The sequence below is a fragment of the Oncorhynchus clarkii genome, chromosome 28, assembly GCF_045791955.1.
Source record: "Oncorhynchus clarkii lewisi isolate Uvic-CL-2024 chromosome 28, UVic_Ocla_1.0, whole genome shotgun sequence".
Classification (NCBI taxonomy): Eukaryota; Metazoa; Chordata; class Actinopteri; order Salmoniformes; family Salmonidae; genus Oncorhynchus; species Oncorhynchus clarkii.
In genome coordinates this window covers 11,032,117-11,050,655 of record NC_092174.1, presented here as the reverse complement: position 1 = coordinate 11,050,655, position 18,539 = coordinate 11,032,117, and the positions used below count along the sequence as shown (strand labels likewise).

General features: G+C 45.6%; 1 protein-coding gene across 2 annotated transcripts in view; it reads right to left on the bottom strand.

Moving 5' to 3' along the window:
• Window positions 1–1,578: 1,578 nt before the first annotated feature.
• The window catches only part of LOC139387575 (guanine nucleotide binding protein (G protein), gamma 12a), a 61,811-nt gene continuing 44,850 nt past the window's right edge, over window positions 1,579–18,539 (bottom strand). The window contains exons 2-4 of one of the 2 annotated variants that reach the window (XM_071133906.1): window positions 4,962–5,009; window positions 4,748–4,856; window positions 1,579–4,522 (exon numbers count right to left, since the gene is read on the bottom strand). In XM_071133906.1, the coding sequence (XP_070990007.1) occupies window positions 4,397–4,522; window positions 4,748–4,840 (219 nt within the window). In that variant the 5' untranslated portion in view covers window positions 4,841–4,856; window positions 4,962–5,009 and the 3' untranslated portion in view covers window positions 1,579–4,396. Of the gene's footprint in view, window positions 4,523–4,747; window positions 4,885–4,961; window positions 5,010–18,539 lie in introns of both variants that reach the window. The other variant, XM_071133905.1, reaches the window with a different exon arrangement.

The following is an 18,539-nucleotide window of genomic DNA, read 5'->3' as shown; positions in this document are numbered from 1 at the left end:
ATATATAATTAGGGTAGGGTTGATGTACTGGAGGAGTTCAAGCAAGGGATTTGACAATCCCCAGACTTTAGTATCTACCCAACCTGCTCCTTGGGTACCCCTGTTCAGGTTATCACAATCAACACACATTTTAGAAGGTTGTATAAGGCAATAAAGACTCAGGTGATGACAGATTTCATATTAATCAGACTCATATTTTCCACTCAAAGTATCTGGGGGGGAGGTCTTGAGACAATGTTTTACATCTACAGGACACGTGTTACACTTACGCAACAAAGAACACTACTAATACAATAATAACAGTGTAGATCTCTATAGAGAAATAACTAACCAAACACAAAAGTTGAATAACTTGTGTAACAACAGTGTTATAATACCATGAGGGTGCACTGGTTGGTAGTAGCAAGTAGATTAGATGCCATGGCTGGCACGGTCCACTGCACTGCTCAATAGGGGAGTGAGTGGCTCGGTCTAACTGAGGTGGGGGGGGGGGGGGGGGGGGGGGGGACTGCCAACAGTGCAGAGATTGGATCGACACTGCCCCACATCTCCCCGCATCCCCCACATCAGCACATTCCAACACACTGACACTGTAACTGCCAAGCTTTCACAGAGGGAGGCCCGCGGTCAGTCGGCCTGCCAGGCCTAAGCAATGTGCACACCAGGGTCGCCCTGGAACACAATGATATTGTGCTCACCAGGATTACACTGTGTGCTTCATGGCTGATATGTCTGCTTAGAGCTGATATCAATACACTGCTACTGTGCAGCCAGGCTTATGCACAACACTGTGCCATAAGGCTTCCACTGTGAGATGGTAAAACTGTGCCTAGCTTTCCCAGCTGCAAGAGGGAACCATAGTTAAGATGACTCTTTTGGTTACGATCCACCATTTTCCTCATAGTGGAAAAAAACATGTTTACCCACCAGCTGCCCAAAGATAAGGACAGAAAATCAAGGGCAACAAGCTTCAGGCTATGCTGACAAATCCCCAAAATAGTTCCTCCTCTCTCGGAAAGCGGAAACAAGGGTTTCGTTACATTCTATGTTTAGCTCTCTCCTGTTCACTGGTCCCAGATGGCCATGGGCCAAGGCCTATTCTATTCTCTCCATAGTAAGGTATAAATACATGTCCGCTAGAACCCACGTAATGGGAGGAAGCAAGGCTAGGTCATAGATAACTTGCAGTAGCTCTCTTTAGGCCACATGACTGGGGCTGAGCCAAACTGCTGAGTGGGTGGGAGTCCTATGGATGTCCTATGGATGAGCTTGGTCTGCATCCCCTTTTCATTTGCATGTTATTCCCTTCTGATCTGAGTGACATTGGATGCTACATTTAAATATGACGCTTTCTGAGATTCATCGTTAGATTACCTTAACGTAATGGGCACAATGTACTCTTGCACATGAGGTAGTACAAATCGTCAGACTCGTAATGAAAAAAAGACTTCCCTGAGGGAAGCTAGCATGTTACGCGAGAAAGCAACAAATCGTCAGACTCGTAATGAAAAAAAATACTTCCCTGAGGGAAGCTAGCATGTTACGCGAGAAAGCAACAAAGAGGCAGACAAAACAAGGTGCAATGATAAAAGCATGTTTAATAACAGTAGGAGCGACTGTACTACGGCAGAGAGAGAACAAAAGCCACATACAGAGATGTCTTTAATCCACCAGATTCACAAGGGTCACGTAAGAGTCTCCCAAAGGGTACTTTAAGGCCATTTCTGGTATGCTGGTTGAATCAGAATTATCTGGTGATGGCAGACAAATGAACGGTAGCCTGATTTAGCGTACTAAGTTTGTGGCAATTAAAACCCATTGTTAAGAGAGAAACATAGTCGAGATACAATTGTCATCGCTGAAGAATTCGTAATGGATTACTGGGTTTCCTTGTCTCTGATTTCAAGACCTTTATGACTAATGAGGTACCTTTTAGAGGAGGGAGGCTAACACCAACAATACAAACAGTAGCACCAGGAAGTACAATCAGACATGTTTTTGTTTCTCTTTTACTAGTGACAAGGCGTAAGACATAACGATGGCACGATTCAGTTAGAAATCACTGCAATTCAGCACAGAAAGATTCATTGTTCCCAAAAGATAATTGTACTTTCCAGCCCGTAAGTGCTAACCACACAGATACAGCTGGTTCGTTTCATCTAGATTTGTCACGGGGGGACATGTTCCCAACAGCTGAACGACGGGTCATACAGCACATTCTATTCTTTACTGTTCAACAGGACACTTATCTCTGGACTTTGGGGTCAGCCTTGAATACATGATATAGTGCACATGGTTGGAGTGAAAATCATTTATTACATTGTTAATTCCAACCCACACGCCCAGCGGATGCATCTTCTATGGTCTCTTCCAACGGAATACTTGTACCTCTTTAAAATACCAAACTATACATTAATTATATGATCTCTATCTTAAATAATACGTAAGGCGACTTGGCTCACAGTGTTAGGTTATGTAACACCTGGTTTAAATGGCTGGGAGGAGTGCTGTATACTAAGGTTGTCTAGGTGAATGACCTGCCTCAGCAACACATTGCAGTTTCCTATCCGACAATTGGCATTGAGTTGACATATGCTCTGCACTAACAAAACACTTCTGCTCTTTACATTAATAGAAGGCTCTGATGATGTCTACTTCCTCCATTGGTCACTGACAACCCAGGTGACTGACTCCCTGCTAAACCAGGAAGTTATTAATAAACAGCATGAGTCAATGGGGAGAAGATAATACAGTCAAATGTCCCAACCCAGACTCCAAAGCCTAAAATACATTATATACGGTCATTGTAACACACATGACAGCAGATACGATTGAAGACAAATAACAGACTTGTTAAAGTGATGGATGGATACCATGGCTAAATCCACTGAGCTAAATCAGACAGAAACTGACAGTCAATGTCCCAATGTACACTGCCGTTCAAAAGTTTGGGGTCACTTAGAAATTGCCTTGTTTTTGAAAGAAAAGGCATTTTTCTGTCCATTACAATAACATCAAATTGATCAGAAATACAGTGTAGACATTGTTAATGTTGTAAATGATTATTGTGGCTGATACGGCTGATTTTTAAAGGACTATCTACAGTTGAAGTTGGAAGTTTACATACACTTAGGTTGGAGTCGTTACAACTCGTTTTTCAACCACTCCACAAATGTCTTGTTAACAAACTATAGTTTGCCAAGTCGGTTAGGACATCTACTTTATGCATGACACAAGTCGTTTTTCCAACAATTGTTTACAGACAGATTATTTCACTTATCATTCACTGTATCACAATTCCAGTGGATCAGAGGTTTACATACACTAAGTTGACTGTGCCTTTAAACAGCTTGGAAAATTCCAGAAAATTATGTCATGGCTTTAGAAGCTTCTGATAGGCTAGAGTCAATTGGAGATGTACCTGTGGATGTATTTCAAGGCCTACCTTCAAACCCAGTGCCTCTTTGCTTGACATCATGGGAAAACCTAAAGAAATCAGCCAAAACCTCAGAAAAGAAATTGTAGACCTCCACAAGTCTGGTTCATTCTTGGGAGCAATTTCCAAATCGCCTGAAGGTACCACGTTCATCTGTACAAACAATAGTAAGCAAGTATAAACACCATGTTGTGCACCGGGGCCTCCCACTCCTCTTTCTAGAGCTAGTTTGTTCTGTTCTGTGAAGGGAGTAGTACACAGCGTTGTTCGAGATCTTCAGTTTCCTTGCAATTTCTCGTATGGAATAGCCTTAATTTATCAGAACAAGAATAGACTGACGAGTTTCAGAAGAAAGTTCTTTGTTTCTGGCCATTTTGAGCCTGGAATCAATCCCACAAATGCTGATGCTCCAGATACTGAACTAGTCTAAAGAATTCCAGTTTATTTGCTTCTTTAATCAAAACAACAGTTTTCAGCTATGCTAACCTAATTGCAAAAGGGTTTTCTAATGATCAATTAGCCTTTTAAAATGATCAACTTGGATTAACTAACACAACGTGCCATTGCAACACAGGACTGATGGTTGCTGATAGTGGGCCTCTGTACGCTAATGTAGATATTCCATAAAAAAATCTGCCATTTCCAGTTACAATGGTCATTTACAACATTAACAATGTCTCCACTGTATTTCAGATCAATTTGATGTTATTTTAATGGACCATTTCTGAGTGACCCCAAACTTTTGAATGGTAGTGTATATTCTAACTGTTTACTGTATGTTATGTATGTAACTATGGCAAGTTCAAATTGAGTGATAAAATACAGCATTTTCATTAAAGGGAAATGTTACAGGCTTTAAGGCAAGATTGATGGATGAGTAGTGGTTTTAGATCCCAATTCTCCCCGGAAAATAAAATACAGGCAACATTAAGAAGCAAACAGATAAATAAAAAGGCTTCACTACAATATAGTGCAGGGCTTTTTGTCCTTGAAGGGGTTCTCTGAGGCAGGTATGCCCATGAGCAGAGGGTCGTACTTGGCGTGTTCGCCACAGTAGTGCATGAGGTCCGCAGAGGCCTTGGATACCTACAGGACAGAGAGACATGAGAGTGTGAATGGGAGGGTTTCTGCCGACACAGGAGTCTCACACATACACACCCATCCCACAAGCACGCGTAGACACTCACTGATAACAGATCATCCTTTGCTGCAAGTTGGTGTCCATTTAGAGAGACAGGTAAGGACCAGAAAATGTACTTTATTGTTACTCAACACTGCTTTCTACTCAGTCTAACTTTCAGCATACCATACCTTTATCCTCTCAATACTGGCCTCTATCCTCAGCTGTTGTACTGTCCTCCTGGCTTGGGCTATGTTGTTAGAGCTTGGCATCTTCGATGACATCTTGGCCTCCACACCACTACGTGCATTAAGTATAACAAAAGTGCCTCGTAGAATAGAACGTATAATGAATAAACACAAATACAAGTACAGCAAATATATAGACAAATTGGACAACACTTACCTAGTCAAAGACTTGAAATCCAACCTTACTGAGTCTTGGGAAAAAAACCTGCAAAAAAAAAAAAGAAAACTGATTACGGGCTCTTTTCAATCTGTATGGCTGAAGCATGACAGATAGCGTGATAGGAATGTAAAGGTAATTTCCGCTTGAACCGACATATGCAGTGTTTACCCTGAACGAGGGAACATTGAAATTTAAAGGCAATTGGGCTTTAGTGCTGGACCTCTGCTATATGGACTGAATAGGGCCCTAAATCAACCTGCAATAATTGCATTAAAAGCATGACCACTCTCTTTAAAGCAAGCATTGGGACAAAACATTTCCCCCCTCCATATGTAACAGTGTAACTTTATACCGTCCCCTCGCCCATACCCGGGCGCGAACCAGGGACCCTCTGCACACATCAACAACAGTCACCCTCGAAGCATCGTTACCCATCGCTCCACAAAAGCCGCGGCCCTTGCAGAGCAAGGGGAACTACTACTTCAAGGTCTCCGAGCAAGTGACGTCACCGATTGAAACGCTATTTAGCGCGCACCACCGCTAACTAAGCTAGCCGTTTCACATCCGTTACACATACATCCTACAAATCGGACGGTAAAGACCAACACATCTTTGACACATGAGAAGCAGTTATGACACTTTGCCAGCCACTTGAAAAATCACCGTACGGTAGAGCATGTCATAACAAAGCAATCATATGTCGGCAAAGGGACCATAACAGTAAACAAATAATAGAACGAAAGAGCACAGTGAGATGGTGGCTTTTGTGGAGGAGGGTTACTGTTGTGTCAACAAAGCGTGATGTCAATCAGTTCTCCATTATGTCTTTGCATGATATAACCATGTTTCAGTGGTAGGAGAGACATTAAAGAGGCACTGCAGCTGATTGCAACAAGGCTAAACATGAGGGTTAACGGCTTCTGCTCACACACTTTCTCTTCTTAGGCTTTTCCCATAAATAACATCACAAGGGCTTCCTCATTGTGCACAGAGACACACGACGCCAGAGTCGGTAGTACACACACACACACACACACACACACACACACACACACACACACACACACACACACACACACACACACACACACACACACACACACACACACACACACACACACACACAAGCCGAGAGCAGCTGCCCCAAAGTAAGGTGGTGGAAACTGCCAAACTGAGCAAAATATATTTTTGCTCAGTTTGGCACCCTTTACATAAGAGAAGGTAGTTTAAGTGCACCAAAGTAGAGCAGCGGATCTAAAGTAGAGAGTATAGTCCTGAGTGGTCATGAACAGTGGGGTGAAGTTCACAGTTGGTTTGGAGGAGACATTCTCTCTGAGCTACAATTCCACTTCCTGATAATCATTTACAGGGACTATGGGAACATGCCTGGACACATCCTTTACTCGGCTTCCTGGGATCTCTGGTTTCAGTGTCTTTTTCCCTCCCTCCCTCCCTCCCTCCCTCCCTCCCACACACACACACACACTTTATCTTTTACTGCCAGAGACAGGAAACCTTTCGGCAGAATATATTGTGTAATAAACAGAAACATCACATGTGCAATAAAGAGGCCCACATAAATGGAGCACTACCTCCATTAAAAAAAGGTCTGCCTCATTCCAAGTGCTCTATAAGCTGAGACCGTTGGTGTTACTCAAATTCTCAACTAAGCCAATCAGCATCCAACGTAAACAGTCCTACAGTGTGTTCCTATTCCAAACACACTGTCGAGGAATTACCGCAGACTGAAATGTAAGAACTAAACGTCTGCAATCAGTGCAGTCTTCAGAATGTCATAGGAGAGTTTGTAAAGAAATGCATAGAATAAGTAAAGGATTTGAATGCAAATACACACAACGTAACAATCAAAATACAAAAGTGTGCACAGGGCCAGAGCTGGGAGTCAAGCTCTCCTGTTCCTCCATTGGTAAGAGTGATTGGGTTGTTTTGTTTGACCCCTGTGCCCAACAGGATGTGGTCCCTTCTGAGGGCTTTGATGCTACAACAGGAGTCCACTGTATCTCTCTTAGTGTCCAGGAAGGAGGGAGGACACTTGTTTCCTGGCCTGACTGATTAAAGCATGACGCTCCGGAGCAAAAAAAGCTCATTGGAAAAAGCGGGAGACAATAAGGATAGAGCTTCAAAGCTTTGTTGCTGCAATAAATATGTCAGATACTTTCAATTACTTTCTTGATGTAGCTTTCCGTGTACAATACAACCAATGTCAAAAAAAAAGTCAGTGCCACAAGTTCAATCTCTGCCAACCCCGCATGCCAGTGAAGATAAATCAATCTGAAACCAAAAAAAAAAAACTATGCAGTTTTGTTTCTTATTAACTCTTCCGGGAGACTCTTCTGGCCGAGAGTTCTGAGGGGTAAAAACTCCCTTTTCCCACCTATCGTTTTTTGCTGGGTCATTTCCTGGTGTTTAACTGACATAAATGACCCAAGCTAACAGAGTTGAACAGTCAATGACCAGAGGAGAAAAGTATGTTGCATCCTCCTCGGACAAAAGCGTGATACCATATTTTTTGACATATTCTGGTAATAAATGACTAGCTATTCCTTGTAAAAAATAAATTACTCAAGCATCCTTGGTCTCCTTAGAAACCACGATGAGAGACTCATTGTGTAATATTCAGAGCAGGGCAAATACTGCCACAATGAAAAGAGCAACCTGTTCACAGTCAACAAGTTAAAGAACACTGTTAGGGTATCACTGGCGAAAGTGAAGACCCCTCCTGGAAGCAGTAAACAGCGACCAGATATTTATTTCCTGTTCTTGGAAAGAAGGAAATGTAGGCCAGAGCAGTTTAGCTAATTGTGTTCTGTTGTCCCTAAAAGGAAGACAGTGCTTGCATTACCTAGGTCGAACAGGGTTCTGCTGATTCTGATAGAGCTGCAGTCAGTTGATGTTGGCTGTCACTTGGCAATATTTAAATTCAACCTGAAATTCGTAGAAGTTCACAGTGCATGCTTACAAAGAACAGAATATGGTATACAGGACCAGCTTACCAAATGACTGTGTAGCAGAGGTAAGCTGGTCTTGGATACTGAAGCCTCGTACAGCGATGGTACCTGAATTAACTGTCGCCCCCGAACCATAGAAACTCTTCTGTGGCTTCAAAAGACCAGTTCAACCAGCCTGTAGTGAAAGGGAGTTTTCAGACCTGCCCAAGTGAGTCAGGTTGGCAAGCCTCTAATCTGACGCCAACCAACACCACCACCATCCTAATTGACTTTGGGAGGGCACCCCCATCCCCCTGCAGTAACTCCAAGGCATGGGGCCACACAGGCTTCATCATACAGTAGTTATACCGCCTAGGATCAGAGAGAGGACCACCCCATAACATAGCCCACCCCATCGTCCCCCCAACACCACCCTCCAGCCCTCATATGTAAACCCCAACAGGACCACCAACAGCACGGAATAGAGCAGGCCCACTATTCTACTGTACCTTACACACACACACACACACACACACACACACACACACACTCACCCACACACACGCTATTAATTAACATTACATTCCAAGCACAATGCTTGGGAGTCCTTGTGAGTCACTAGAAGGAATAGAGTTTGCTCTGAATAGGCTCTGTAACTCAGTTGATAGAGCATGTCACTTGCAACGCCACAATAGTGGGTTTGATTCCCGGGAACACCCATATGTAAAATGCATGCATGACTGTAAGTCCCTTTGGATAAAAGCATCTGCTAAATTACTTATATTATATTCAGCATATTACTTGACACCTCTGAAAATATGTGTGCAGCTGTACAGCTTTGCCTGACGCCAGCACTTATAAACAAACATTTTTGCAGGAGTTTTTTTTAAATCATTTAACGTCATCATGATTATATCTATAGAAGGCTATGGCTTATTGAAATGTGTTCATTTAAGTTGTCTATAGACATCGTGTGAGGCTATGGGTGTCTGCCAAACAAGTGGTGACGCCAAAGTTTCCTCTTTTGCATGGAAACAGTGTAATGGCGCGATATTTGGAGTCTAGACAGAAGTCTGTCTCTTTGAACTTTTTTGGAGTTCAAAGCCCTGGGCTGTGAGCCAAAATCGGTCTCTCCCTCACACACACAGGGTGTTTTTCAATATGCATATTACCGTGCTCCGAACACGCACATTTGGAGCACAGGAGGGTCGGAGTCCAAATCAAACTATCCGAAACGGAGCACCTATCCTGCTGTGTAAATTCTCCTAAACTGCTTCAAAAAGTCAAATCTGACAAAAGCTGTATCCCATCTAGTCAAAACCCATTATCTTTGCTTAAGCTAAATAAAATAAACTCTCACAGCTCATATGTTGCCTTACTACAATATTTGATACGTTAATAAATATATACTGTGTTAATTTTGGCATGTTTACCTGCCTACAATTCTCTTACTATGGGCTTGTGCATAGATCAAGTCAGTAGGGCTAACTAGCTAGCAAGCTATCCATGAAGAATTGACAGTTAGTCACCTAGCTTGATAACATTAGTTTTAGGTGATTTTTTGCTGTTAAACTAGCTGGCTAGCTTGATTATTACGATTCACATATATTAGGTTGTCATTGGTGATGAAATATCACTTCCTTACATTATAAAACACTTTTTTTTTTTACATTACATTTTTGTAATTTAGCCGACGCTCTCCAGAGCGACCTAGTGCATTCATCTGAAGATAGCTAAGTGGGACAACCACATATCACAGTCATAGTAAGTACACATTTTCTCAATAAAGTAGATATCCGCAAAGTCAGAGCAAGTAAGGGGAGTCTTCAAAGTTATTCCTGCAGGTCGCAAAAAGCAACATTTGCATGACGAGCTGAATTAAATCTAAAAAGCTGTCACACCCTGACCATAGTTTGCTTTGTATGTTTCTATGTTTTGGTTGGTCAGGGTGTGATCTGAGTGGGCATTCTATGTTGGATGTCTTGTTTGTCTATTGTTTGTCTATTTCTATGTCTGGCTTGATATGGTTCTCAATCAGAGGCAGGTGTTAGTCATTGTCTCTGATTGGGAACCAAATTTAGGTAGCCTGGGTTTCACTGTGTGTTTGTGGGTGATTGTTTCTGTCTCTGTGTTTTGCACCAGATAGGGCTGTTTTTTGGTTTTCCACGTTCATTGTTTTGTAGTGTTCGTGTTTATCTTTTTGTTATTAAACATGAATCAAAGAAACCACGCTGCATTTTGGTCCGCCTCTCCTTCACCACTAGAGAACCGTTACAGAATCACCCACCACAACAGGACCAAGCGGCGTGGTAACGGGCAGCAGCAGGAGCAGCGCGATAAAAACTTCTGGACTTGGGAAGAAATCCTCGACGGGAGAGGACCCTGGGCAAAACCAGGGGAGTGTCGCCGCCCCAAGGTGCAGCAGGAGAAACGGCAGCAGGAGCAGCGCGAGGAATGGACATGGGAGGACGAATTGGACGGAAAAGGATCCTGGGCTCAGCCTGGAGAATATCGCCGCCCCAAAGAAGAACTGGAGGCGGCGAAGGCGGAGAGGCGCTGGTATGAGGAGGCAGCACGGCGGCGTGGATGGAAGCCCGAGAGTCAGCCCCAAAAATGTATTCGGGGGGAGGCACACAGGAAGTGTGGCAAAGCCAGGTAGGAGACCTGCGCCAACTTCCTGTGCTTACCGGGGGGCTGGAGAGACCGGGCAGGCACCGTGTTATGCTGTGAAGCCCCCCGCACCAGGCTGTCTCTCCGGCTCATCCTTACAGGGGCTCCTGCCTCTCCAGCGCTGCCGGAGCCTTCCTCCTCTCCAGCGCTGCCGGAGCCTTCCGCCTCTCCAGCGCTGCCGGAGTCTCCCGCCTCTCCGGCGCTGCCGGAGTCTCCCGCCTCTCCGGCGCTGCCGGAGTCTCCCGCCTCTCCGGCGCTGCCAGAGTTTCCCGCCTGTTCGGCGCTGCCAGAGCCTTCCTCTCCAGCGTTGCCGGAGCTTCCCGTCTGCCCAGCGCCGCCTGAGCCACCCGTCTGCCCAGCGCCGCCTGAGCCACCCGTCTGCCCAGCGCCGCCTGAGCCACCCGTCTGCCCAGCGCCGCCAGTGCCGCCAGTCTGCAAGGAGCCGCCAGTGCCGCCAGTTTGCAAGGAGCCGCCAGTGTCGCTAGTCTGCCAGGAGCCGCCAGTCTGCCAGGGGCCGCCAGTCAGCCAGGGGCCGCCAGTGCCGCCAGTCAGCCAGGGGCCGCCAGTGCCGCCAGTCAGCCAGGGGCCGCCAGTGCCGCCAGTCAGCCAGGGGCCGCCAGTGCCGCCAGTCAGCCAGGGGCCGCCAGTGCCGCCAGTCAGCCAGGGGCCGCCAGTCAGCCAGGGGCCGCCAGTCAGCCAGGGGCCGCCAGTCAGCCAGGGGCCGCCAGTCAGCCAGGGGCCGCCAGTGCCGCCAGTCAGCCAGGGGCCGCCAGTCAGCCAGGGGCCGCCAGTCCGCCAGGGGCCGCCAGTGCCGCCAGTCCGCCAGGGGCCGCCAGTGCCACCAGTCAGCCAGGGGCCGCCAGTCAGCCAGGGGCCGCCAGTCAGCCAGGGGCCGTCAGTGCCGCCAGTCAGCCAGGGGCCGCCAGTGCCGCCAGTCAGCCAGGGGCCGCCAGTGCCGCCAGTCAGCCAGGGGCCGCCAGTGCCGCCAGTCAGCCAGGGGCCGCCAGTCAGCCAGGGGCCGCCAGTCAGCCAGGGGCCGCCAGTCAGCCAGGGGCCGCCAGTGCCGCCAGTCAGCCAGGGGCCGCCAGTGCCGCCAGTCAGCCAGGGGCCGCCAGTGCCGCCAGTCAGCCAGGGGCCACCAGTGCCGCCAGTCAGCCAGGGGCCGCCAGTGCCGCCAGTCAGCCAGGGGCCGCCAGTGCCGCCAGTCAGCCAGGGGCCGCCAGTGCCGCCCCTCTGTCCAGAGCTGCCGCCCCTCTGTCCAGAGCTGCCCCTCTGTCCCGAGCTGCCCCTCAGTCCAGTGTCATTAAGTGCCGCCAGTCAGCCAGGGGCCGCCAGAGCCCCTCAGCCCAGAGGCGCCAGAGCCCCTCAGCCCAGAGGCGCCAGAGCCCCTCAGCCCAGAGGCGCCAGAGCCCCTCAGCCAAGAGCCCCTGCCCCTCTGTCCCGAGCTTCCGCCCCTCTGTCCCGAGCTTCCGCCCCTCTGTCCCGAGCTTCCGCCCCTCTGTCCCGAGCTGCCGCCCCTCTGTCCCGAGCTGCCGCCCCTCTGTCCCGAGCTGCCGCCCCTCTGTCCCGAGCTGCCGCCCCTCTGTCCAGAGCTGCCGCCCCTCTGTCCAGAGCTGCCCCTCTGTCCCGAGCTGCCCCTCAGTCCAGTGTCATTAAGTAGGGTCGCCGTGGCTAGGAGGCCACGGAAGCGGACAAGGTGGGAGACTAAGACTACGGTGAAGTGGGGGCCACGTCCAGCACCAGAGCCGCCACCGCAGACAGATGCCCACCCAGACCCTCCCCAATAGGTTCAGGTTTTGCGGCCGGAGTCCGCACCTTGTTTGTCTATTTCTATGTCTGGCCTGATATGGTTCTCAATCAGAGGCAGGTGTTAGTCATTGTCTCTGATTGGGAACCATATTTAGGTAGCCTGCGTTTCACTGTGTGTTTGTGGGTGATTGTTCCTGTCTCTGCGTTTTGCACCAGATAGGGCTGTTTTTTGGTTTTCCACGTTCATTGTTTTGTAGTGTTCGTGTTTATCTTTTTGTTATTAAACATGAATCAAAGAAACCACGCTGCATTTTGGTCCGCCTCTCCTTCACCACTAGAGAACCGTTACAAAAACTTTGAAGATAAAAAGCTTGCGGTACGCTCAATGCTCCGTTGACATTTCACAGAGACACGCTTGTTTTTGTGAGAAGTCTTTGAGAAGAAGGATGACGAGTTGAACGGGAATACGAGCCTGTTAAGGAAGTTCATTCTCGCACAGCATCCAGCCTAGCTGATGCGATGCTGTGCAATTTTCCTTATTTTTTTACCACTTTTTTTCTCTGGCCTCCATTGATTTAGTCACACAAATTTTGGCCATCATACAAGGGTAAAACTCCAATAACTTTTGAACAGGTTATGATAGAGACATGAGGTTCATTTTCTTAGAGGATTATCTACACATGGCAAACGTATGTGGACACCCCTTCAAATTAGTGGATTTGGCTATTTCAGCCACACCCGTTGCTGACAGGTGTATAACGTCGAGCACACAGTCATGCAAATCGACAGACAAACATTGGCAGTAGATAGGGCTGTGGCGGTCATGAAATGTTGTCAGCCTGTGATTGTCAAGCAAATAACTGTTAATTGACAGTAAAATGTGGTCTATTTCAGAAGAACAGAATAGCATACTATGAGTTGTCCTTATGTTAGATCCTGATCTGGCTATACCATATGGCTATGGGCTACACTAGTTCATTTAGCAGACATTTTTGGCATTTGGCATTATTTGGCATTATTTCATATTATTTTATAGTATGAAGAATACAATTGAACGTACCTGAGTAAAATGAACATAGCTGAGTAAAATACAAATTATATTTCCTCCAAATTATTTGAGGGAGTGTGCACATGTGGCTATTCTGTGTTGAGTATTTAACAAAGAAACAGGTACTCCTATATGCTGAATTTAGAGTTATTTATGTAACTTTAGTTGTGATACAAACATTGGGCTATATGCTTAAATTAATAATACATTGTAAGGCTGCATGATGCGACTAATGATGATTTGAAAAAAGTTGCATGAACGGCGTGATCTCTGCTTTGTTATTTTGCGCAGGCTGTACACGATTCATCAGTATCTCATTCACAATTTGAAAAGCACTTGATAATGCATCGCATTTCCCAGCAGCATCCCCTTTGTGTGGCCGTAATGCCCCCTAAATAAATACATGCCTTTTGCGGCCAGCGGCCGTTGTGCCCTTGGGCTGAATATAATAATTAGAATTCCCTTCTCCTGGCTGCGTGCTACGAAGCCCCTCTCACTCACATGACTATCCATCATGTGATTGGGTCTTTCTCACAGGCTGCAAGTGAAGACAGACACATCAGGGATGCAACTGCAAGCTTCCTTATCCTATTCCAAGGCGCATGAAGCTATTGGAAGAACTGTCCACATTTACTTTTCGTCAAGCAACAAGATGAGTAGGCCTAACAAACAGCAAAAACACTAGCCTATGTCAACCTACTATCCCCCATAGTACAAAGGTTGACCTATTCTATTCTGTGCAAAAAATAAATATTCCAAGCATAGTCTGGGACAGTTGTGGGTATAACCGCGAATGTTCCATTAGCAGGACAACACCCTTCTCAAAAGTGACCGCAAATGCGATTATGCATGTAATGCTTTTATTATAAAAGGTGCGTTTATATGGTGAATATATATCTTCCCCAAACTTGGAACTCACTCGGTGCTGATTAATGTGCTTCATTTTGCGAAGTTATTTGGCCACTTTAGTTGTGATACAAACCTTATCAAATACAAATAGGCCTATGGGCTAGGCTACATGAGTTGTGCGACTATGATTTTTTTTTATCGCTAAAAAAAGGCATGTACTGTTTCTTGCCTTAAGCTGGGTATCATTCACAAGTGATAGGCTAATATTGTCACCCATCAGACTACTCTTGATTTAATCATCTTGGCATATAAAAAATTATATACGGTACCAGTCAAAAGTTTAGACACATAAATTCAAGGGTTTTTCTTTATTTTTACAATTTCCTATACTGTAGAATAATAGCGAAGACATCAAAACTATGATATAACACATATTGAGTCATGTAGTCACCAAAAAAGTGTTTTTAGATTCTTCAAAGTAGCAACCATTTGCCTTGATGACAGCTTTGCACACTCTTGGTATTCTCTCAACCAGCTTCATGAGGAATGCTGTCTTGAAAGAGTTCCCACATATGCTGAGCACTTGTTGGCTGCTTTTCCTTCACTCCGCGGTCGAACCCATCCCAAACCATGTCAATTGGTTGAGGTCAGGTGATTGTGGAGGCCAGGTCATATGATGCAGCACTCCGTCACTCTCGTTCTTGGTCAAATAGCCCTTACACATCCTGGAGGTGTGTTTTGGGTTATTTTCCTGTTGAAAAACAATAGATAGACCCACTAAGCGTAAACCAGATGGGATGGCTTATCGCTGCAGAATGCTGTGGTAGCCATGCTGGTTAAGTGTGCCTTGAATTCTAAATAAATCACATACAGTGTCACCAGCAAAGAACCCCCACACATCACACCACCTCCTCCAAGCTTCATGGTGGGAACCATACATTCGGAGATCAGCTATTCACCTACTCTGCGTCTCACAAAGACACGGCAGTTGGAACCAAAAATCGCAAATTTGGACTCATCAGACCTAAGGACAGATTTTCACCAGTCGAATGTCCATTGCTCGTGTTTCTTGGCCCAAGCAAGTTTCCTCTTCTTATTGGTGTCCTTCAGTAGTGGTTTCTTTGCAGCAATTCAACCATGAAGGCCTGATTCACAAAGTCTCCTCTGAACAGTTGATGTTGAGATGTCTGATACTTGAACTCTGCGAGGTGCAATCTGAGGTGCAGTTAATTACTGATTTCTGAGGCTGGTAACTCTAATGAACTTATGCTCTGCAGCAGAGGTAACTCTAGGTCTTCCTTTCCTGTGGCGGTCCTCATGAGAGCCAGTGTCATCATAGCTCTTGATGGTTTTTGCGACTGCATTTGAAAGTCCAACTGCACTTTTTACAGATTGACTGCACAATTTTACAGATTGACTGACCTTCATGTCTTAAAGTAATGATGGACTGTCATTTCTCTTTGCTTATTTGAGCTGTTCTTGCCATAGTATGGACTTGGTCTTTTACCAAATAGGGCTATCTTCTGTATACCACCCCTACCTTGTCACAACACAACTGATTGGCTCAAACACATTGAGGAAAGAAATTCCACAAATTCACTTTTAACAAGGCACACTTGAGAGAATGCCAAGAGTGTGCAAAGCTGTCATCAAGGCAAAGGGTGAGAAACACCTTCAGTTTCACTCCACAGATGTAAGATCTGAATTTGATCCCCCTGTTGCAGGAGAATTTTCCTGCAATGCAGGACATTTAAAACAGGTACTGTACTTGAGGTTTAAAAGTGCCTCTGAAGTTTATAATTTCCTATTTGAAATTTCAAACTTGATTTTCCCTTACTAAAAATGTATCAACCCCTACAAAAAATGGTTAATTAATGCTAATCCACATAATAATTCACATTTTCTGTTGCTGCAGTGTTGTTTTCCTGCTGTAGCAAGTTTGTCTCAAATTAAGATCCTACAGCTGTATGTTTGCTGCAGGAGTTCCCTTGTCTGCAGGGGAAAAGCTCAAAGTAGCTGTTCAGACCAGTCGAGCCGTGCTCTTTTGCCAGTATGAGCATTTTCCAGTCTGTGAATAAAACAAAATAGTTTTCTCCTACAACACCATCATTGTGGTTCATAGAAGAGCAGCCCCGCTGGCAATCACTTGTTTACAGTAAACACTTCGTTGTGTTCACTTCGTTACCCAGTTTACCGAACACCATAAAAGACCATTGGTTTTGCTGAGTAAAGTAGGAGAGTTTTACGAGTCGATGAGAGAGAGAAACAGAAAAGCTGCTGATGGTAGGAGCTTGTGTTTGTTGAAGTGTGAGAAACATCGAGGCACTGAGGAGCTAGAGAGGATGACATCATTCCATTCCTACCAGAAAAACTGCTCAGAGTTGTTCAGCCTTTTAGCTTGCCAAGCAACTGTTGTCATGCACACTGGTTGGGACTGCACTGGTCCAGTCTTTCTGTTGGATACCTTTTGTCACCTAGGCCAATCGAATAGCTCGGACAACTCGAACAGTAGTCGGTGGATGTTAAAAATAGAAAGATTAGATCATGCAGACAACTCACAAGGTTCCAGTGTTTGGAAGAATGTAGTGCAGTGAGAGTTCAGTAACTTCATAAACCTAGTGGTTATTTGAGCTGCACCATTAGTAGGTTCACAGAGAAAAAGCTGCAGGGGTGAGACATTGGTGACGTCAGTTCTGGGGTAAAAGATGAGGAAAAAGTGCACCACCCAAAGAAGAGGGCATGGTTCCAGAGATAACTTAGCTTGGGTGACCCCACCCAGTCTGGTATTAGCATTGGTGGCAAATGAGAGTCAAAAGTAATCATTAAGTAAAGGGCCTGAAGCCACCATAACACACCACAAGTATTCAGGTCTCAGACCAGGTGGCTCGTCATGCAAAGCTATGCCAGTGAACTACCTCCACCGACTACGGAAGATTACTTGATATATTTCTGTTTCACACACACACACACACACACACACAAAAGACACTTGTCCAGTACTGTACTCATATAGTCATTCCCTTGTCCACACATACCTCCAGACATACATGCACACAGGCGCTCTTTATTAAAAAACGGTCCTGTTGCTTTTAGAGGTTTCACCCAATGCTCAGCAAGCTCTGGTCCAACAGCACAACACAGCTCTGTCTAGACAGCTGCCTCTAGACTGAACTCATTTTAGAAGAGTCGACAAATCCCAAATTCTCATGTAATTGCTTTAGGCTCATTTCTGCCCCATGCACTCTTCAACCCATGTTGAGTCTTTACTGACAGAGCAGCCATAAAAGTGTCCTCTAGAGATAGAATGCCCGCCTCTGGGAAGAAATGTTATCCTGTTAGCTGGACTATTTCTGCATTCAACATCGCTGTCGTTGAATGTTTGGCATGACAATGTCTCGTAGGCGAATAAATCAAATCAAATGTTCTTTTTTCACATGTGCTGAATACAGTTTCTCAGTCGCGTACAAGCAATTTTTCGATCTGTGTGGAAACATGTCTATAGCAGAACAGCGATGATCAAATGCTTAAATACATTTACAGAACTTCTGATCATTTTCTTGCCTAATTACCTGACTTGCATATCTTATAACAACTTTTGCAAAATACAAAATTCACTGTTAAGTGTTTTGTTCACAGAATTGAATACGTTGTTTCCCTCAGAAGAGAAATGTGTGCAATTGTGTTCCCTGTTTCCGGCAATCAGTACTTTTAAGTAACTTTAGGTAACTCATAAGACATCATCCTCGATACTAACCACGTTTTCATCCACAGTTTTATGCCAGTTAAGTCATTCTGACTAAAAAAATTATTCAGGACAGCTATGACGGAAACAGGAAGCTTCTGTACAATTTTACAAATGCTGACAGATAATTTGTTTGTTCGACATGGTGGGATCTTTTTATGTTGGTAAAATGTATAATGTGACCTCCCACGGGTGCAGTGGTCGAAGGCACTACAGCCTGGGGTTCGATCTCAGCCGGCTGTGCCTGGGAGACCCATAGGGCGGAGCACAATTGTCCCAGCTCCGTTCGGGTTTGGCCGGGGGGGCTCTAGGAGCTCTAGCGTCTCCTTGTGGCGGGCCGGGCGCCTGTAAGCTGACTTCGGTCGTTAGTCGAACTTTGTTTCCTCCGACACATTGGTGCAGGCTGGCTTTCAGGTTAAGCGAGCAGTGTGTTAAGAAACAGCGCAAATATTGATATGTCACGCTGGTGTGTGGTCCTCCCACTACGACTCAGGAAATCATGCAGTTTATTAGGCTACAATTAAATAACTGACGATGAACTTCACAGGGTGGTGAAAGTGAACGTTGAT